The 23,149-nt window shown below is 43.8% G+C and overlaps 1 protein-coding gene across 5 annotated transcripts in view; it reads right to left on the bottom strand.

Moving 5' to 3' along the window:
* The window catches only part of DOCK1 (dedicator of cytokinesis 1), a 265,954-nt gene that overhangs the window by 64,005 nt on the left and 178,800 nt on the right, over positions 1–23,149 (bottom strand). For all 5 annotated transcript variants that reach the window (XM_069020260.1, XM_069020261.1, XM_069020263.1 and 2 more), the window contains 4 exons: positions 12,534–12,612; positions 11,977–12,077; positions 9,075–9,133; positions 3,108–3,256 (listed from right to left, as the gene is read on the bottom strand). In XM_069020260.1, coding sequence (XP_068876361.1) covers positions 3,108–3,256; positions 9,075–9,133; positions 11,977–12,077; positions 12,534–12,612 — 388 coding nt within the window. The remainder of the gene's footprint in view (positions 1–3,107; positions 3,257–9,074; positions 9,134–11,976; positions 12,078–12,533; positions 12,613–23,149) is intronic.

Below are 23,149 nucleotides of genomic sequence, written 5' to 3'. Positions count from 1 at the left end.
CACGGGATCCATCCCACTCACCTGACCAGGCCCTGAACAATCAAACCAATTCTCTTTCATTGCTTCCCTGGCTGTGAAAAATTCCCTTTGATCCGGAGGCTCCACTACTGAAACAGGCCAAGGGAGAAGCTGAGTGGAGAAGGAGGCGTTTCCTTCTACAGGGAAGCTTCAGTCCCACACTGTTTTTAGGATGGGATTCCTGCTTTGAGGTATAGGCTACCTTGAAGTCTTATAAAGGCTTCAAAGCACCTTCAGAGGGACAGGGCAAAAACGGGCAACTCCAGCTTATAATTCAGTCAGCCTTAATACAGTTCTGTAAAAACAAGGGGAATTGATCTTGTTTTGTCTCTAAATACATTGGGAGAAGAAAAAAAAACCCTTCTGTCTGTCCCTGGTTTTACCAGGCAAACCCAAACCTCAGGGAAAGCTGCCTGTTTATCACACAAACCATCCCAGCATCGGAGGCCTGCAAAAAACTGCAGTTCCTCCCCCACAAATCATGAGGTTGATACATCTGCTGGAGAAGTGGAGCCAATCTAAACCCTCGTTGATGTGACTAATAAGGTTAGATAATTGGATTTCTGGCAGATTAGTTTAACAGCAGCCAACCATTCCATTTGGAAGTTCTCTCTGGAAGCAGTGCTGGACAAGGATAATTGGTACTTGCATATAAAGGATATAAAGCAGCACATTACATCGACCCATTAAGCATCAAAGCTTGCCTAGGTACTGATAATATTAAAAAAACCCCCCAAATTATATCTATTTCTATCACTTCAACACAAAAAAGACAAAAAACAGAGTGAGGAATCTACAGACCAGGCAGCCCCACTTCAGTTCCTGAGGAAACCATAGAGCAGGACCTCACAGAAGCTTTTTCCAGGTACACAAAGGGCAAGAAGGTGACTGGGAAAAGGCAATTTAGCAAGCTGAACATGAAAAAAAGTGTCCCCCATCAATGGAGCCTAAATGTGTCCTAGATTGCACCAGCAAGAGCACGGCCAGAGGAGCAACAAGACTACTGCACTTGTTGAACGACGGCTGGAATTCCGTGTCTGGCTCTGGTTCAGCGGCTTAGGGAGACCTTGACAAGCTGCAGATGGTCTAAAGGAGGGCCACCAACATGGGCAGAGTGCTGCAGAACCTGGCCCCAGGAATGGTTGAAGGAATTGGGTTTGTTCAGCCCAGAGAAAATGCAGCTCAAACATTCCAATGCCTAAAAGGTGCTCAGAGAGGAGATGGAAGCAGAAACAGGCACGAGCTGATCCAAGGAAATTCCATCAGGATATAAAAATCAAAAAGTTTTAATCACAGAATCCTGGAATGGCTGGGGTCAGAAGGGACCTTGTTTCATTCCCAAACCCCCTACCACAGGCAGGGACACATTCCAAAGGCCAGGATTAAACACTGGAATAGCTCACCCAGAGAAGAGCTCCAACAACCCTCACTGGAGATATTCCAAACTGAGCTTCACGTGGTCCCAGATAACCCAACCTAAGGCCCAGGTTACCTCCAGGGGTCCCATCCAGCCTAGATTTTCCTTCAACCCTCTGCTTTTCCCAAGCCTGTGATCTTCATTCCCCAAAGGCCAACCTGAGATACTCAGCAAACTCAGAGCTGCACGATCAATGGACAGATCGATTATTGCTTGTCACATGTGGCTGCTCACTCCAAACCCATGGAAAAGAGGATTGTTACCTCTGCACTTGTCCTGTCAATGCCACATCCATCATGAAGCTACACTGCCACAGGAAATACGATGTTAAATACAACCCCAGACATTTTTGACTTGAGGATGAGGCATTTTTCCTCTCAAACAGCAAAAAAACCCCTAAGTGAAATATTTAAGACATTCATTTATTAAAATCACCCAACTATTCCACACAAAGCTGGTTTCCTTCTGTCAGGAAAATTGAGGGCCATAAATTTAGCTATAAAGTCACCCTCGGATTTTTCACGATCTATATAATTGTACAAATAAAAAATGACAAGCAACAAAAGAGAGCATCTGACAGGAAACTGTTTAAATGGCATCCCAGTGAGCATTTCAATCTTTACAGTAGCACTGGAGTCAAACATAAGAACAAATGATTATGCAGTAATTGGATGAAGCCAAAATACAGTTCACAACCTCTCCACACACCATCCAGCACAAAACAAATCAAAGCAATAAAGCTGATGCCATTTCCCTTGCTTAAGTCTCCCCACGCAGATTTTCATTTACTCTGCCTACAGATTTATTAAGAGTTGGTTCTCAATAGCAGTTCACAAGAAAAGTATGGAAAAGGATGAGGTTTTTCATCCAAGAGAGAAAACTGCCAATATAAAGGGAAAAAAGCAAACAACACATGTCAAACTTTATTGCAAAATTCACAAGGTCATATCCTGAACTGACGGAAATCTCACAGTGGGAAGGAGCTCCACTGGCTTAGCCCAAACCCTACCTGGCCTAACTAGTCTTAAACTGAATCCATAAGCAAAGTTTCAAGGGAAGCAATGTCAAATGAATGATGTCAGGAAACTATCTTTCACTCCACTTGTCTTTCAAAAGTTGAAGCTATCAGGAAAAGATGCTGTGTGTGTATTCAAGGGCTCCCCCCAGCACACTGCAATAAAATAGAATAAGAATGCTCCATTACTACTGGAGATTCTGCAGTGCCTGTAGAGCAAGAAGTACTGACAGTGCTGGATTGCTTTTTCCCCTCTTCAAAATCCATAAAAAGGTAGGGAAAATCAAAATTACATGATAGTAGAGATGATAAATCCTTACAGGTTATACTTTTGCCTTTTATCAGGCTTCCTTTATGTCCAATTTATCTCAGGAGCAAGCTCCTTGTGTGAGTCACAGTGACAATTTAAGACATCTGTCTTTGCTCCTGTGCCATAACCAAAGGTTTCATTTACTACATGCAAATTTCTCCTTCCATAACCATTTCAAACCAACAGATGAGAACTCCACAGCCCCTCAGGAGTTATAGGAAATAAGCAAATCCATAATTATATTATTCCTTAGAAAAATGAGAAATAACAAAACTCCTTATGTTTTGTCAAAGAACAGCTAAATCTTCCTCACTTTAAACTTTAAATGTCTGCAGCTCTCTTCTTACCCTCTGGAAGCTTCTGGTGGAGTGGAATTCACACTGCATCATATCGAAGAAGATTGGGATCGTGGCTTTCCGCAGCTCCGTCTCCGGGATCAGCGTCATTTCCAGGATAGGCCCCACCATTTCTGGGATGAACTTGATTTTATGCTGACCTTTAGGAGAAAAGACACATTTCAGAGTTAACAAACAGCCCCTGGCTTTGGTAGATGTAAAAGCTGTATTAATAAATCCTCATGGAGCATAACAAAGCATGTTTTAATATCTGGCTCTACTGAAACACTTTCATTTATTTGTCTTATTTATTTGATGATGACAAACACCCTCATCATCACTACAATAATTATTATTATTAATTCCACAGGAGAGGAGGTAGTGTGTAAACCCAAATCAAGAGGAGCTGTTGAATCAGTCGTCAAGCTGGGACTCGCCACATTTCCCACTACGGATTTTCACACTCCAATTTCCAGGTTTTATTTTAAAACACAATGTGTGGCTGGCAGAGAGGGAGGCTAAAAGGCACATCGCTTGTATTAACTTACTTAGACTCCTGTGTGAACAAAATGTTCTCGGTGTCAGTCTATCAAAGTGTCACCATGAGTGCAGCCTAACAGAGCCTCGAGACATGAAAGCACAGCTCAGCCAGCCCACAACATGTCTCCTTTCCTCTGAGCTGAGCTGCCTACACAACTCGATTTCAGTTTAGCTTCCCAACAAGAAGCTGCTCCTCCCCTCTCTCCAGGCTCTGCTCTGCACAGGGAAGAGAAATTAAAGCTTAGCAGGAGCGTGGCACTTAATAAATATTGGACTAGGAAAAAAGAGCAGCTTACTGTTTATATTACTGGCTAAATGGGTGCAGAGTGTATGTGCTGCAAATTATCTGGTGAGCAAGTCCATGGAAAAATCATCAGGATGCTTTGGGATGAAATGGACTTTAAGAGTATCCCATCCCATCCCCTGCCATGGGCAGGGACACCTTCCATTAGCCCAGGCTGCTCCAAGCCCTGTCCAACCTGGCCTTGGGCGCTGCCAGGGATCCAGGGGCAGCCACAGCTGCTCTGGGCACCCTGTGCTGGTGTTTTATCACCTCATTGTACAGCGGTGCTGGAGCAGCACAGCCCTGAGAGCTCCAGGTAGAAGTTTATGAAACACAAATCCATTTCTCCAATCAGCAACAGGCCGGGATCCACTGGGACCTCAGGACAGAACTGGAGATACTCCTCACAAATGCCCTGTTAGGGATGTTTACAGCCAGGTTCAAACACTGTTTCTATACCCAGTACTGTGCTTCAGACCAGATTCTTTGGAGTCCAGCTAATTTAGGGAGCCCTCAGTTTCCTCCACTCCCCAAACTCTTGTTCCCCACTGTGGTTAGCAGTGGTACAGGACAGAAACAGATTTCAACTCATTTTTATTGCACTGCACTACACCACTGTGACAGTAACCAGTGAAGTCTTTAACTGGCAGTTTCACTTTTGACCAGAACTAACATAAATCTCAACAAATGTAATCAAGAAAAATCCTTTACCACCAAAACATGCTCCTTTTTTTAGCGGATATAATTTAAGTTCCTTGATTTGGCAAACTCCTGAATCCTATTAGCATTAGCAATCGGATCAGGGCAAATTAATACTCAACGAAAACGGTGACTTTGGGTGCTGCTGCAGGGCTGGGTGCTGCTCAGGAATATCAAGTGAGAGGCCTAAAGCTTCCCTCAGTCTCTCCTACCAGGATTATTACACTGGGCCTCTCAGGTGACAGATTTCTTGTGTTATGTCTGAAGAGTGTCAAGAGTCAATACTGCAGAAAACAAATATCGGTGACAAAAGTTGTTCGTCACGCGCTGATTGAACGCCGCAAGTCCTCACTGGGTAATGGTGGGTTTTTCCATTGCCTCAAGCACAGGAATTCCCTCAGAAGAGGATCATCTTTTGAACTTGAGAGGTGAAAAATCCACAGAATCTTTGATTTGATGATGATCTGTTTGCTGCTCTCTGGGGGAAGCCCATGAAGTGGGAGCCCTGGGTGACGTCCATCCCACACACATCGGGGCTGACGGCGCACACGCACGGGTTTGCTGGGACAACGTGAGCCTGGGAGATGTTGTGCCACTAAGGAAAGCATGGGAGCAAAGCAGGAAGGGAAACAACCCTCCCCTGGCCCCCCAGGGCATCCATCCCCCTGTGTGATAAACAACCCAGCAAGGAATTCACCTTTCTCCTCTCCGCAGGAGTGTGGGAACTCCCACGCAGAGACTCCAAATGTGACAAGTCTGGAAGAAAATTGAGGAGTCTCTTCTGAAAACCAACTTGTGCACCTGCTTTAAGAATCCCCACATGCCAAAAAAAAGCCGCCTTTGAACATGCAAAAACTTCCCCTTGCATTGTCTTGTGCCTGGCCCTGGGATGTGCTCACACAGGGAAGGGACCTCATCACAAACCAAAGCCAAGGCGCTCTCCTTGCCAGGTAACGTGTGATCCTCCTTTCCCAGCCTCTTCCCATTTCAATTTGGGCCACAAAAACCTCTGAGTAATTTGCCAGCAGCCTTCCCTGTCCCCTGGGCTGGCTGGGAACACGCCTGACTAATCCAGAGAGGGTGATGTGTGATGACTTCTATTTATGTAACGCCCAAAGTTCAGGGCTATTTTTAACCCTGGCCTTCCCTCCAACGACATCAATGGCCCTGTCAGGACACCTTTGGTGACGTCAGGCCCTGGGAGGGACGGTGGCAGCTCTCTGGAGGACACCAGCAACCATTCTCCTTCACCTTGAGGAATTTCTCTTCTCCATCTCCCCCCAGCTGGTTCAGACGTCACCAATAAAGGCGCTGCTCTCCGAGCTGCCTTTCCCTGGCCACCTTTCCCAGCAGGATGTCATTTGAAATGTCACTCCAATTCCTCTAGCACAGAACTGTGGGAGCCATTAACCACTGCACCCCTGTGCACACGACCTCGTGTCACACTCTTGGGTTCTCTTTGCTAAATTGCATCACAAAACGCTTTACAAGGCGTGGTTTTTGAATTCCTGCTTTTCCCAGACAGACCACGGCCTGTTTGATGCTTTTTTGATACTTAATGTCTCAGCAAGGTTTAAATAGCCCCAGTTTCAACAAAACAGTGACTCAAAATAACACATTTTAAAGTTCAGGTTGTGGTATGGAAGGAAAAAAGCCTCTGAAGTGCTGTTCTGCACTTTAAATGTTCTTTTTTTTTTTTTTCCTACTCATAAAAATAGGAAGGGGTGACTGTTGAGGCCCCCCTGCATCAGAAACAGGCAGACAAGTAAAAACTTCCAGAATTCTTATTTTACTATTTCATTTCAGAAAAAAAATTATACTTTTAAATGTGCATCATAGCTGGAGGACTGCCTTGTTCCCAGCTGGGGAGTTTTAACTCAGCAGGCATCGTGTGCTAATCACGCTATTTAGAAACAAAACCTGATGAGACAAAATATTCATTTTTGAGGCTTTTCTATACCCTTTATTCCATAAATCGAAAGTCAGGGTGGTTTGGTTTCACCACATCTCATGCACAATGGCACAGACATAAAAATCCCGTGCTCAAACATATTCCACAATTCCACCCTTTATTTTCTGACTTGGTTTCTGTACACGTGAATAATTTGATCAATGCAGTGCAACTTCCAAGATAAAAGTGTCAGGCACCCCCCAATCGATTCCTGTGCAGTGGGAAGCTGGAATTCCTTCTTAATTGATGCTGTGACATGGATGAGATTGGTGAGGAGCCAGAAGTTCAACAGGATCCATGAGTTGAACATGATCCATAAGTTAAACATGGGCTCTCTGTGTGACAAAGAAGATGAGGAGAAGCAAGGTGCTGCTCAGGAGAAGCACAAAGGCTGCCTTGCACTGGGGTCCTGCCTCACATTTACCTTTCTCTCCCAGCTTTTCTTGGGAAGAGCAGCAATCTCCTGACTCCCTCCACATGAGAGACTTTGGCATTAATGATCCCATTAATGGATCTTAGAGAATCACAGACATTAGAGCTTGAGGAGGTCACAGAGGCATCTACCTGGATAATCTCCATTTATAAAAAATCCATTAAAAATAAAAGGCTTTCATGACAGCACAGAAAGAAATATTGAAGAAAACACTACCCCTTGTGCCAATCGATTCCCAAAACTCCAGGGGAAATTATTATCCTTGTTAATGGTGAGAAACTGAACCCCAGAGCAACTCAATAACCTGTAAAGAGCAGGCAGTGGCAGCAGCAGAAGTGAAAGGCACAATGCACTCCACAAAGGCCAGCCTGGATAAAACAACCTCAGTTAAGAACAGCTGGATGGAAAAGTCTACATCAAACTTTCTACTTTCAGTCCAGTAAATTCTGGGAAAAGTTTAAGAATCCATAAGAATCCAAAGAGGCCAGAAACATTAGTGAGGAGAAAAGGCAGCTGAGGGAGCTGGGAAAGGGGCTCAGGCTGGAGCAAAGGAGGCTCAGGGGGGACCTTGTGGCTCTGCACAAGTCCCTGACAGGAGGGGGCAGCCGGGGGGGTCGGGCTCTGCTCCCAGGGAACAGGGACAGGAGAGAGGGAACGGCCTCAGGCTGGGCCAGGGGAGGCTCAGGGTGGACATTGGGGAAATTTATTCAGCAAAAGGATTTTCAGCCACTGGAAGGGGCTGCCCAGGGCAGTGATGGAGTCCCCATCCCTGGAGGGATTTCAAAGCCATGTGGATGTGGCACTTGGGGACATGGGGCAGTGGTGGCCTTGGCAGTGCTGGCTTGGACTCAACCTTTTCCAACCTTAACAATCCCATGACTCCATGACAGTGGGCCTGGAAGAGGGAAGGATTTGGCTAGTTACTCACCCAGAGGCTGCCAGCATCCCACGCTGGGTGATGCAGCAGCAGGCACGACACTGATTTTATTACCTGCCTGTCAAGTCACATCTCAGTCGTGCACTAAGCTCTAATCTGTTCTCCAGACACTTAATTCACCAAAGATGCTTCTAATAAAAAGTGAACTCCGCTGCTCTCCAAAGCCTTTTCTCATCATTCCAGCAGATAGGATGCAAATTCTGTGCTATCAAATACTTATGAACCCTTGGCACTCCCTTCTCTTCGAGATGCCGGGGTTTTTTCAACTCTCAGCAACAACAGCTCAGCCAGAGATAGAAGCAAAGTGGCAAACGCATTTATTTCTGATCATTTAAGGAAGTTTTGATAAAACTCAAAAGAGCTGAAGTGTCTGTGCTGTTAAGCTCAGGAAAATGAAATCTGGCAGACAAGTACACTCAGGTCACAGTAAATACTCAGTTTCTCGTGAAATTCAATCCCTGTACAGCCCAATTATACCCAGAGAGCAGCCCAGGCTGGAGATAGGCAGAGATGCCTCATTTACCTGTGAGCTCCAGGGAGCTCCAACTTCCCAGTCTTTACTGAGTCACTGATGCAGCCAGACAAGACTGAAAAGCAGAGTTTAAGCAGAATTTCCAGGCTGAGGTACTGAGAACCCTTGGACACATCCATTTTGCTACAGTCAGTCCCAGGTACTGCATCCACAAGTGAGTGAACAGAAATGTGTGTGTATATAGATATTTTTAAGGAGAAAAAGCCCCCCACTGAAGAGGTATCGCCATAACAACAGCTTTGTGTTTAGCAAGAGGCTGAAACTCACAAAAACCTCAAGACACATAAATATTAACAGGAGTGATGTGACTTCCCAGATGGTGAATTAAGTATGCAGAGGTGGCTTGGTTTCTTCAATCACCTGGTTTTTAAAAGCTTTCTGCAGGCCTACTTTTGTTTCAAGAGAGAGCAAGTCCATTTTAGAGAATCATGGCATGCTTTGGGTTGGAAGGACACCAAAGACCATCTCATTCCATGGGCAGGGACACCTTCCATAGACCAGGCTGCTCCAAGTCCCATCCAAGCTGGCACTGAATTTTTCCAGGAATATCCCTCTAACTCGTTTTATGGCAACACTGAAGGCAACCCGTGCTTAGGATACTTACCCAGGTTGTACCACATGTCCCTGATCTCAAACCCAATCTGCCTTCTCATGTCCCCGTACCTTAAAAAGGAAAACAAAACCAGCATTAAAACAAAACAAATCTAAGACCTACCAGCAGCCAAATCTCATTTCAAAATCAGATTCACAGCATTCAAAAAGAGAAGAAATTCCAGAACAGGTTCTCAAATCAGTCCCACCCTACTAAGATTACCTGGCTCACCCTCACCAGCTCAGCAGTGCAACTGTAAACATCAAAATTTGGAGAAAAAGGGTTTCCAGCCTCAACAATTCCAACAATCCATGGTCCCAGGCAGGGGTGGGAGCCCGTTCACCACCAGCCCTGCCCCAAAGCTGGTGGCACCAACACCTCCCATCTCCCATCAGGGTCAGTTTTGCATTCCCCTCCCTCTCCACGTGAACACCAGGGAAGCTTTAATGAGTGGAAATCATCCCAATGCCTTCATTAACAATGGGATGAGAACCATAATGAGCTCCAAGGATGCATTTGCTACATGGAGTATTTGCAAGTTAAAGATCATTACTTAAATAACATGATGAGCAAAACTGTAATATCTGGCAACTTGTGGGATTTCTGGGGGATAATAGTGAGACACCCTGTCATTAATATGGATTAAAGAGAATCTTCTGCATCATTAAGAATCTGTTATTATCTAATGCTTAAATGCAATGTTTAGCAAAACCTACAAATTACAATAATTAAATTTTAATTATTAAATATTTGATGTTTTAATTGAAATATACATTTAAAAAGATGGGTGAGTGTGATATGGAATTAACTGATTAATTATATCCTTTTCGACACAGAAGTGCCTTCACACAGCAATGAAAGTGCCTCCAGACCATGCACTTATTGCACCTTGAAGAATTTATTGTCTTGATTCCTGACTCCAAAACATGATTAAACTGAAAATAACAATTTGCAAATTCATTATAAACAAAGATTTACAATTTAGCAAACTTTATTAAGCAACCACTTCAAATGACTTAATCTATTTACTTCTATTAGCAGTGAGAAATGCCTGTTGATTCCTGGAATTCCTTCAGCGAGATAAACTGCTCTGTTTAATATAAAAATCACTCCAAGAAAATTTGTGCCCGTGGTTCCCATTCTGACAAACAGGAATTATCAGCCCACAAATATATTTCACAGCAATTTCCAGCCCAATTACAGCTCAGCTGTTGGCTCTTTGTTCAGGTCAGGAGTTTGATTCCAACTGAAATGCTCACAAAGGTGCTCACTAACACTGGGCAGAAAAAGCAAAGGGATTCCAAATTTAATTAAATAAAATTTACCTGCAACACCATCTCAATTTCCTTAAATAAAATCTATCTGGCTCAGCAATATCAACTCAATTTCCTTAAAAAACCTTTATCTATAATGTTTTTTCTGGTATTTATAGCACAAGCCCCAAACCCTGAGCTCTGCTTGACACCACTTTTCCTCTGAACTGGTAAATATTCCAGTTTTATCAAGGAAGTCCCACGAGTCACAGGTAGAGCAGATCCTACAGTGCTTTAAAATTCTCTTTCAAGGCTCAGGTAGAGCACAGCTTCCAAAGGAAACACCTCAAAACTCAGGAGGGAGTGGTGGAGTTTGCAGGGCAAAACTTGGCTCCCACAAAAAGGGATGGGATGTGGAGCCCTTCCTGAATTTTCTGGTCAAACCCTAAAAGCCACACAAGCAAAAAGCCTTTAAAATCAAGTCACTGCAGCAGTGATGAACTGTCCCCATTCTCCCTGGGATTTCTCTTATCATAATAATAGACAGAAAGGCCTGAATTGGGAAGGTGAAGGGACATAAAATGCATTTGCTCTCTCAATATAAACATATTTTATTTATTGTACACACCAGGAGCCTGAGCTGTGCTTGTTCAAGGAATCACAGCTTGGAAATTCCCCATTTTTGTCACCTCACTGGCTGTGGGAACACCTTGCTTTTGTAGCTGCTCTTCCCAAATATCATGCCACAGAAAAAGAATCCACACACTCTAAAATCACAAAGCTGGCTCTTTTCAGAGCTTGGTGTTTAGCTAAGTAATAATAAGGTCACTACTATGGAACACCAATAAAAAGCAGGAGAAATATCAACGGGACAAGGGGAAAATGGCCTCAAGCTGTGCCAGGGGAGACTGAATTGGAGAGTAGGGAAAATTTCCTCACTCAGAGGGTGGTCAGGCACTGGAATTGGTTGTTCAGGTGGAGTCCCCATCCCTGGAGGGATTTAAAAGCTGTAAGGATGTGGCACTTGGCAACACGGGGCAGTGGTGGCCTTGGTTGGACTCCATGATCTTTTCCACCCTTAATCAATCTATTTAAACAAAATCTTCATGTTCCACTCTTATTTCCAGGCTTTTTTCCCCCTTTTGACAGCTTTCCTTTGCTGTGGGATTCTGACCAGCAGCGGGGTGGCTGGAGGCAGGGAATGTAACCCCTCAGAACCAGGAATGCACACAGGGCTGCACTTAGCCCAAGCCATCCTTCAGGGACAGCACAGGGCAAGTGGCTGGAGTGACCAAAACTCCCTCTAAAAGGCTGCCAGGGATTAAGCAAAAAAGAGTAGACACAAAATGAGATTAGAAGAAGCACAAAGCTCAAGTGATTTTGAAATGCAGTTTTATAAGATGTTAACACTTCCAAGAACCTTGACTTTCTGAACATCCTGCAGCAGCAAACACTGTCTCCATCAGTGATGAATCGGGAAATTCAGATCCTGATGCCAGGGCAGAAACACACACAACACTTGATTCATGTTTTTCAACCCAACCTTTCATTATCCCCTGATTGCATCTCAATTTGAATAGATTGAGCTAAGAAATTAAACTGAAATTATGGCAATAGACCTCGAGTTCTTGGCCATGATTGAGATGACGAGCAGGACTTACTTGTTAAGGATTTTTGCTCTTTTAGCGCTCGAAAAATTCTCCAGTTGTAAAGATTCTTGTGTGAGAAAAGCAACAGCCAGGTGGAAGTAGTTGTTCCAGAGCTGAAAGCCCCCAAAATGACAAGAAGAGATTCCATTAATTCTCTGCAATGTTTCTCTACACACCTACAAAACAACTTAGAAGTCTCTAAATTATGCACATAAATATTTAAAGGAGAAAAGAGCAGACACCACAGAGATGGTGTTTCTTGATAAATTCTTAATACATCTCCTCGTTGCCTTTATGTTTCCAACAAATGTTTCCCAGCTACAAATCCCAATTCTTTGTGTTCTGATGATTCAAGCAGAATCCCAACCCAAACCCTGCTGTGGTTCTGTGATTCCATGACAAGACACACAAGCCAGGAATGGATCACAACACCTGCTGAGCCTGGAATGGCTTAACTGGGGTAACTGGGGTTCACAATGACAAATAAACCCATCAAAACCACGTGTTTAGGGCAGAAATTTATGACATTAATATCGTTTATTCCATTAAACCCAGGAGTTTTTTCTTACCTGTAACTCGAAGTTGGCTTGATCAAGGAATTTTTTGTTTAGCATATCTGCATACTGATTAATTGCTCGCAGGAAGACTCTGAAAGATCAAGAGAAAATTACATAATTACACACTCTTCTGGGGTACCTTTGTATATTTGGCATCCCAATTAAGACACAAAATCTGAGTCTGTCTGGAAAGTGAAATTTGAGGCTGTAACTTGAAAAGCAGGGTGATCTCACCACTGGTAAGTGTACAGAATTCTATGCAGATGTTCTCCAAATTAATCAAGTAAATTAGCATATGTAGAAACAGAGGGAATGTTTGGGATAAAATCACTTCTCTTTAAAATATCTTTTCATAATCAAGAGATCATTAAAAATTCAGTTTATTAGCACTATATATATATTTATTTTAAAGTTACAGTCTTGTATCTAACCCAGACCTGCAACTGGTTGTATTTTAACTTTAGGGTTAAGAAAAACACGTTTTTAAACATATTTTAACTTTAGGGTTAAGAAAAACACGTTTTTAAACATATGAGGCAAAAAGATTTCCACTTCTGGCACAATAGAAATGCTGCTGAAGGACAATCTTTAAAACACTGTTCACTGCTCTACTTCCAAGATGCTAATTCAGTACCCACTATAGTTTATGGAGTTTCTAAAATGCTTCTTAAATTGCAAAAGGAGTTGGCCTGACAAGCTTGAAAGAGAAAACCAAATGGCACAGGAGAAGTAGGGCACTACATATTCATGGTGCTGAAAAATAAATGTATTATTCCTTGGTAGCCTGATCTCCATTTTCAAAACAAACACGAGATTCCCCCTGCAAACTTGAAATTTATGCTGTGCAGCTGCCAGCTAATGCCCAGACAAATGAGCTTCTCTTTGGAGCAGGCTGGGGGAGAGATTTGTGTCTCCTCAGAGTCTCAAAAATGATGAAAACTCCTCCTGACATGTACTGGGTTTGTTTTTTTCCCCACCCCAAAACTAATCTTGAAAAAGAAAGTTTGCTGCTGCAAATAAAAAAGCTGATTTTCCTCCAGGCTGGCCAAAAAAAAAAAAAAAAGAATAAAGAGCCAGATTTAAAACAAAGCAGCTAGAAAGGATTTGTACTATATTTAAGATACTTAACGATCTCTCCTGGAAAAAAAATAATATTTAGCTGAAGGTTTGGTATCCAAGAGAAATTAAACCTCCAGAAAACACATGGGCAACATGATGGCAAGAGACATTATTTATATTTATTTATTTATTTATGGGCAACATGTTGCCAAGAGATTATTTCTGTATGTATTGATGCATTTATATAAATGGATAAAGGCATCAGGATGCTAAGAGAGGTCATTTATTTATTTACAGATTGAAATAAATTAATAAAGGAAAAAAAATTTGATGCCATTGGGATCTATCTGTAGTATAAGGTCAGATCATCCCCCTGGCAGAATTATGGAGGAGACAGTAAGGATCCAAATGGGAAAACTAAAATTAAATTTAGGAAGGAAAACACAGAAAAAAAATTAAAACACGAAAGTATACATAAAATATAAGCAAATATACATAAAAATCAAGTACATACACATATGCAGGTGTGTTTTGTAATATTCTTCTTGATAACTGAGATGACAGAGGCATCTCTGCTCTTGCACTCAATGCAGCCAAGGAGGAATTTCAGCACTTCAGCCCACATTCAGCATCTTTGTCAGTGTTTTGGGAAAGCAGTTCATTAGGAGATTTTACAAACGAGCTGAATCCAGCACACAAATTAACACGCTGCCCTGCTCCAAAATATGTGTATTTGAGATCTATGATTCAATTACTGAGCTGCAGCTCACACTAAGATTGAGCCCCAAGTTATCTGTGTGATCAGACAACCTGCAGTTTTATCCTCTGCCTTTTCCCTGGTTCACTTTGTGCTTCTGAAGGCTGATAATACAATGGGCTCTGTAAATCTTCCCCCCAGAATTTAACATGGTACAGGGGCCATCCAAGGCTGCTTCCCTCATGGAGATAAAAATGCTTCCAACTCAGGCAGGACTGTGCCTACAACTTAATTATGCTGCCTCAAGACATCACTGTAATGTATTCAATCTACTCCATCTAATTAAGCTTTGGCACAATCTCATTACTTTATATACCATTATTTTTCTTTAAATTGTAACTCTCATTCTTCCCTTATATTAATTCCATTGAATACCAACAAAGAACAAATAATACAAATTCTGCTGTATTTGCCACTGGAAGAGGAGCAGAGCACAGAACATGTGTTCAACTGGAGCAGGAATTAAACAACCCCTGGGCATCAGGGGGGTTTAGGAAGCCAGGAATTCCTCCAATTTCCATAAAGGAACATCCAAAGGAGAGACGGAGAAATTTAATGTTGATTTTTGAATTATTCAAATCCCAATTTATTTTTGATTTCATTTGATCAATCCTTCTGTGACTGGACAAAACACTTCCTAACATAGGTCAGTGGAAAAATCCCAGTGACAGTCAGCAGAACATCATCCTCCTCATTATTATTATTATTACTATTATTTTTATTTCTTCTACTACTACTCCTCCTACTCCTACAATTACTGTTATTATTATTACAGTCTATCTTCATTTGCAAATCGAATGTCATGGCAAACCTCACAGCACTTTTCAAGATATTTTAGCACCTCCAGTGCCAAGACCAACAGCAAAATTAAGAAGATTTTTATCCGATGAAGTTAATTTTAAAAAGATAGATATTAAAATATTGGCAATAAGAAGTAGCAAGTTGTAAGATCACTACTCTGAAGAGAGAATTTCAATAGTAAAAAATTGTGCTGGATGAATTCTTGGCTGTAACCTGGGCAATGCTTTGTTATCACCTGGGAAGTTGCTGCAACTCATGAATATAAAAACGGTTCAGGTTTATGCCCAAATAAAAATTGAAAGAGGAAGCAGAAATATTTTATCATTCCAGGTGTTAGTTAAATCCTCCTCCTCCTCCAAAGCAGGTCCTGACAATTTTCAGTAACTTCACTGTCAAAAGTTAGAGAAAATGGAAAATGCAGCGAAAAGTGGCTCTTCAGAGGAAGTGGAATTAACCCAAAAGCAGCAGCTCTGTACTGAAGAAGAAAGAAATTGGCTGCTGGAACAGTCTCAAGGATAAAAGGTGGACTTGGACATCACTGGGCCAAGAGACAAATAATCAAAACCCTCGGATGGAGAGCATCCCTTGCAGTGCCAGCCCTTATCTCGCTGTAATTAATAACGAAGATTGGCTCCCAGTTGTGTGTGCATAAAAAGAAGTGCTCTTCTTGAAATTCACTTTCAATGAACAAAAGAATTTATTATCCATGTCAGGAAGAGCCACTGAAGTTAAACTTTGAAAAAGGGAGAAGTTCAGAGCCTGGAACCCAACACAATGGGCTCTGCTGCTGTTTAAGACAACAAAACCTAATCCGAATGTATTGGGAAAGATTTGTGAGACAAAAGACTTTATCAACCCAATTAAAAGAAGGAAATTAGCATTTCCTATGATGTGATTGGAATAGAAGGAATATGATTACAGAAGGAAGTCACTTCAGGATATGTGGAAGAGAGAAAGGCATAAAAATCTACCAAAGAATGAAATCAACACCCTGGACAGAGGAGGTTTGTGTGTGAGCGCTGGGGATGGGGGGGTGGGAATGGCTCCAAGGGCATCCACAGATTTCTGTTCTCTCTTCTGTTGTAGTTTGATCCTCTGAGGCAGGGACTGTCCTCTCATTCTGTGTTTAGAGACCTTCCACAGACCAGAATCAGAATCATTTTGCTTGGATGGGACCTTAAAGCCCAGCCAGTGCCAGCCCTGCCATGGCAGGGACACCTCCCACTGTCCCAGGCTGCTCCAAGCCCCAATGTCCAGCCTGGCCTTGGGCACTGCCAGGGATCCAGGGGCAGCCCCAGCTGCTCTGGGCACCCTGTGCCAGGGCCTGCCCACCCTCCCAGGGAACAATTCCTGCCCAATCTCCCATCCATCCCTGCCCTCTGGCAGTGAGAAGCCATTTCTCCTTTTTCCGGTCCCTCCAGCCCTTGTCCCACATCTCTCTCCAGCCCTCTTGAAGCCCCTGAGACAGACTTTAAGGTCTCCCCAAAGCCTTTTCTGTGTCACCAGGATTTTTGGTATTTCATCCCTGTTTATGCATTTCCTGACCAGACACCTGTATCAGCTCTCCATGACCCAGCAGGAACAGTGAGCTGCCCACCACCTTTGCAGGGTGACACAGAAGTAGGCTGAGAGCTCAGGTGAGAGAAGCCAGGGAAAAGGAGATGGAAGAAACCACGGCAGAGGTCAGCATTAGGAAATAAAGGTTATAAAAAGCAGAAATTCTCAACAAACCAAACCAAAAGCCAGGTTAGCCAGTCTCAGTGTCCTGCTTGGGTACATCCACCTTGCCCTGCCTTAGGCAGGGTTAATTCCTTCCGTAATTTCTCCCCATTCATGGCTCTCACTCCAGAGTTAACCCATCCAGGAATGTGCTGCTGGTTCAGGAACGACCTTCAATTGCAACTCCTGATTTCTGGGAATGTTTTCTGTTACTGATTATCACTCACTTCCACTAGGCCCATAGGTGCTTAACTGGTTTCTGGATGCAGAGATTGCTTCTCCAAACAAATCAAAAATGAATGGTTCGATTCCGGAGTTTTCCAAAAGGTCCTTTTTTCTCTCCAAACAACCTCACTGCCTCCAGGAGGCTGGGAACATACATCAAATCCTGACTTCCAGTGGCAATTGTAAATGAAGGAGGGACAGAGGGATTCGATTTATAAATGGAACAGGAGTCATTGCACCAAACAACTCATTTTTTTTAAGCTTTTTCTCAGGTTCAGTCGCTTTTTATTGCACCATTCTCCCTCCTAATTAGTCAAGTGCCCTGATTTGCTCATGTTTAAAAAGATTCTGTGCCCCCTTTTCTCTCACTCAGCTTCTCACATTGTGGGAAGCTCCAGGAGCTGAGGAAAGCTGGGTGCAGGATGCTGCAGCACACCTCTCCCAGCAGGTAACACACATCCAACTGCCTCTGCAGAAACACTGCTCTGGAGAAATCATCTACAGAGAAGTATTAAAAAGTGAAAATATTTTTACAGCCTATGCCATTTGGCACGTTATTTAGTTAGCTCCACTACCCAGGGATTTGGATTTACACTGTGAGTGTTCATGCAAAATATTTCTGACAGGAAAACAAGAAACAATGCAAAATAGGAATGTCCTCCCCACTATTTTTCCTTAAGCAAACATCAAAAAAAAAAAAAAAAAGAAGAAAAAAGAATGAACAAATTACTTCCTTAATGGCAGAATCATTATCTCAACAAGAATACACAGATACATCTTAAAATAATTTTGGTTTAGCTGATAATGTGATAAAAGAGAGGGAATTTGGAGTGAGGTTCTAAAAGGCACTGTTATGATGTCATTTCAGTTAGTTTAGAGGGAAGGATAATGAGTGCTTTATTCCAGTTCATCACATCCTGCTCAGAGCCATGCTCTCCATGCCTGAGCTCCTGCTTCTCTGGAGACAAATTCCATGTGCTCAGATGAGACAGACTCCTCTTATCTTGTCAGGCCGTGTGGGAAACAACAGCCCCAGACCTGGAAATCCCAGTGCAGATCCCAAACCTGAGCAAATGCTCAGGGAGGCACGAACAGCAGAGCAGAGGCTCCTCTGAACAGCCCTCACCTCCAACACCTCCGCTGCCTCTGCAACACCTCCCTCTTGCAAAGCAAGGTTTTAAACAGCTTTTTTCTTAATTAGGAATTAAAAAAAGAAATTTTCCCTGGTATTCAACCTGAGCTTCCTCTGGCACACCTTGAGGCCGTTCCCTCTCTCCTGTCCCTGTTCCCTGGGAGCAGAGCCCGACCCCCCCGGCTGCCCCCTCCTGTCAGGGACTTGTGCAGAGCCACAAGGGCCCCCCTGAGCCTCCTTTGCTCCAGCCTGAGCCCCTTCCCAGCTCCCTCAGCCGCTCCTGGGGCTCCAGACCCTTCCCAGCTCCATTCCCTGCCCTGGACACGCTCCAGCCCCTCCATGTCTGTCTTGTTGAGAAGGATCCAAAACTGCCTCCAGAATATGAGGTGCCTCACCAGTGTCTCACCATAAAAGAAACTCAAAGTTATTTAATGACTCAGCCCCTCAGCATCTCTCCTATTTTTCTGCTTTCCCAAACTTTCTTTCTTTTCTTTTCCTCTTCAGCTGCCTTTGCACCTCCAGGCCTGCCAGCTGCCCACCACCAACGATGGTTTCCAAAATTAATTTCATTTAACACATCTTTATATTTACACATCCCTGCCCAGCCCATTTCTTTCTCTCAAAAAATATTTTTTAAGTGTTTAAAAGATTCCTTGCAACATCCTCTAATTCAGCAGGCTAAAGAGCAGTCAAAACTTAAAAAAAAAGAAAAAAAACTGAAACTAAGTCCTTGATCATTCGCCGTCTTTTGAATTACAATTCCTGGACTGAGGATGATAATAGCAGAGAGTAATCCCAAAGAAGACTTGCTACTAAATACCCACATTAGCATAATCTCCTCATAATGCCTGCTCCACACCAGCACAGGTGCTCCACGTCACTTCATTAACCTATTTTCTAACAAATATTTCAGCCCCCGCTTTAGCACATTATCTCTAATCACTGATAGCTCTCCCCTCATTTGTATTCCGGGCCCATTGTCCTCTAAAACAAAGGGGACAGATGAATGAAAAATAACTGAGTTACAAAACACTGAAGGACAAACTTGTGGGCTGACTACCAATACCCAGGGCCCTGCAAGAGGTACAGTGGATTCTTTTTCCAAGGTGCCTCTGGAGCAGCTGCTCAGGGCTGTGTCCAGGTGGACTTTGAGTCTCTCCAAGGACTGGATCTGACTGCTCTCACTCTCCTCCTTTCTTGACTACGTGTCTGAGGTCTGAGCCGTGGTTTTTGGATGACTTTGAGTGCAGGAGAGAAGAAGCTTTAGCCTTCTATCCTCTTTTCCCAAAGCAAATTTGCCTCCTGGTATTTTATCTAAGATGTAACTCCATGGATAGAACTGTCTGTACTCCATTTTAGCACCTGGAGAATTTTATGGCAGAGTAATAAAGGCTTGGAAATTGTGTTTTCTAATGGAAATGCTAGCAGACAATTTCATTTAGAAGTTTTTAGCTAAGGCTACAATGCTGGCGAAGCAGCATCTCTTGCAAGTGGACAGCGTTACTATTCCTCTACTCAGAAGTTAATATTCCAAAGAAAGCAGATTTGCTGAATTCCAGAAGACTTTCTATTGTGGCAGTTGGCAAAAACTCACAGCAGAGCTTGTAATTTCAAACAAATGTAATTTGTTGTAGTGCTGCTGGAAGGGATCTCTGCCATCAGGTGAGTTATTAAACAAGCATTTCATTGTAGTGCAATGCAGCATAAAACGCAGAAAGCCTTTGCTGGGAACAGCAATCATCACCTTCCCCTCTGGAAACATCAGAATCCCAGACTGGTTTGGGTGGGAAGGGACGTCAAAGAACACCTTGTTCCAATCCCCCTGCCAGGGACACCTCCCACTGTCCCAGGCTGCTCCAAGCCCCATCCAGCCTGGCCTTGGACACTGCCAGGGATCCAGGGGCAGCCCCAGCTGCTCTGGGCACCCTGTGCCAGGGCCTCTCCACCCAACTTGTCACCTCAGTTCTTGCTTTGACTTTATTTTACATTTTATATTTTACAATTCAGCCACTTTTTGCAGTGGTAAAAATCAAGAAGGCAGAAGATGTTTTTTCACTGTTGCACTGCTTTTCACACAAACATTCAGTCCAGAAAGAGAAATAATTCTAAGAGAAGTAATTCACGGAAAGGTTGGGAAAGGACATCACAGGGAAATTTTCCTGCAAAGTGTGGAAGTTCTGGCTGAATTTGGTGAAATGCTTTCAGATACTTGACAGTGCCTCATGGTTTGCAGCAGGGAAACCTCCCTTGCTCAGTGCTGACAGCACTGTCCTCTGCTCCTTCCCCATTTCCATGGATACTGGAGGTGATTAAGGCCACTTTAGCTACTTATGGATAAATCAATAGAATCGATCTGCTGCATTTCAAATTATTTGACATTCTCATCCATCTTGCCATCAACTGGGAAGACAACTGCACCTGGCTAAACAAACATCATGATATTGCTTGGAGAAGAATCTCCATTTTTTCCAGTGGGTATTTAATTTATCAAATTCCACCAGAGAATAGTAATGAGGAAAAAGAAAGCAATCTGCAGGTGGTGTCCAAAGGCTGGGTTATCACCTCTTCACTGCTGGGGTCACAAATCAGGTGTGCTCAGAAATTCCATTTGCTGGAGTTTCCCCCAAAATGTGAAGTTCATTCTGATGGCAGAAACTTTCCATGGGAGCTGAATTATCCCTACGCCTTACCACGACTTTTTATTTTCTAATATGAGCAATCACAAGCACAGAGACACTGCCCAGGAGAGCTGAGCCTTCACAAAACTGGGATCCATCTCCCCAGCAGACACATGCAAGAAGAGACTTCCTGGCAAGAGGTTAAAATGTGATTTCTTGTAAGAGATGAGCGGGATAAACGGCAGCAGCTGCTCTGTTCGGCTGTGCCACGGCTGCTTATGCGGCTGACAGCTTTGTGAAGGGAACACTAATGCTGGCAATGTAAAAAAAAGTCTTGCTGGAGCTTTAGGTAAGCCTGTGTTTGATCCAAAGGGTGGCTCTCAGATATTAAAGTGACACAAAACATTTCAGGGAGGCAGAGGGGTGTGTGAAGGAGGGAGCCAAGCGAGACGGGAGCGGCGCTCGCCTCCTGTGCCGCTCCTGCCCGCCTCACTCAGCTATTAACCTACACACAAGATCCCTGCTTTGCTCTTCTTCCCAGCTCTCCCTCAGCATCCTGCCTGATTCTTGCAGCAGTGAGACAGGAGTGGAATAAATGCTTCACCAGGATGCTTCAATACCTGGCAGTAACAGGAATCCTGCCAGTAACAGGAATCCCGCAGCACGATGGGAGCTCAGCCCCTCCGTGATTCTGAGCAGGACTTCTGGCTCGTGTGGGAAGGGTTAAAACATCCTACACACTGAAACAGTCCCAGATGATCCAGCACAAAAATTAGCCTTGCAGGGCAGATAATACCATTGATAATGTGGGGTTTTTCTGTTCTAGGGGGACTGCAGGGCAGCAGAGGGACATTGCCAGCCCCACAAGCAGATGCACTTGCAGCCTTTAGGCAGGGATCACACCAAGGTGTGGGGGGCTGCACTGCAGCCTCTGGATGGGCTCAAGGCCAGGGAGGATTCGGTGCTGGCTTGGACATGCCAATCCTTCCTGGAATTTTACAGCTGGGGATTAGTTTGTGCCTGGTGAAATCAAAGCCTAAGAGGCAAACACAGTCGGGGTCACAAAAACACAGCCAAGTGTGTCATTGGGACAAAGGCTTGGATAAAAAGTGGTGTATATTAAACGAGTCATGAAATAGAATTGTGGGTGTAAATCCTTCCCTGGGAGGGTGGGCAGGCCCTGGCACAGAGTGCCCAGAGCAGCTGGGGCTGCCCCTGGATCCCTGGCAGTGCCCAAGGCCAGGCTGGACATTGGGGCTTGGAGCAGCCTGGGACAGTGGGAGGTGTCCCTGACCATGGCAGGGGTGGGATGAGATGGGCTTTAAAGTCCCTCCCAACCCAAACCATTCTGGGATTCTATGAAATCAGGTTCTCTGCAATTTCTTTTATGCAATACTTTAATTTCACTCCCTCTGCTAATCCCAAGAAAGCTCTTTAAGCTACTAAATTATGCTGAATGGATAAATGACTTTTAAAACTACAGGAAATTCTCTGACTTTTGAAATCCAAACAGTGCTGCAGCACAAGACTAAAATTTGATTTCTGACAGGTGAGTTTGAGACAGTGCAATAACCTCCAGGTACAGCTGCCCTTGGGTGAATCCTCACCTTCCCAAGGCAGAGCCATGGAGAAGTTTGCTTTAATGTGGACTCAGCAGTAAGTGAATTTCCAAAACTATGGAAGGTCTGTTTGCTTGGAATTTGGGAATTACCCTTGTGTGGGAAGTTCCTGACTCCAGCAGCATTGCTGGACACCAGCACACTGGAGCACCATCAACCCCACAGTACACATGGGGTGATGCAGTGCCAGGGAAGTTAATTCCAACATGGGAATGGATTCCTGAGCCTCACAAGGACAGGACAACCAGGCAGTCCCTTCACACAAATCAATGCCCCTGGCCTGGTTCTCCCTCACTGGGGCAAAGTGGAGTTGGGCACAAGGCCCAAGTAATATTTCTGCACCATTTCTACTCCTTTTATGTTCTCCCCTGGCCTGAATTACACAGTTTGGCTCTCTCTAGATGGATCATTTATAATGCCAGTGGCACTGAAAGCCAGCAGCTTCTCTGGGAGTAGACTGCAATTATTTGATGGGCTCATAGAAGCAAAAAGAACTTAAGTGGGGAAGAATTCAGATTAGTTCCGACAGGAGATTTTCTCACCCAGAAAACACAACCAAACCAAACGTTCACAATGATTTTTTCACCCAGTGCTTGTGGATGGAGTAACACCTAAAGCCACCCTCATCTTACAGGATTATATTACAGAGTCCCAGAATGGTTTGGGTCGGAAGGGACCATGAAGATCATCCCATTCCA

The sequence above is a fragment of the Aphelocoma coerulescens genome, chromosome 6, assembly GCF_041296385.1.
Source record: "Aphelocoma coerulescens isolate FSJ_1873_10779 chromosome 6, UR_Acoe_1.0, whole genome shotgun sequence".
Taxonomy (NCBI): Eukaryota; Metazoa; Chordata; class Aves; order Passeriformes; family Corvidae; genus Aphelocoma; species Aphelocoma coerulescens.
This window is presented reverse-complemented; position numbering and strand designations above follow the sequence as displayed.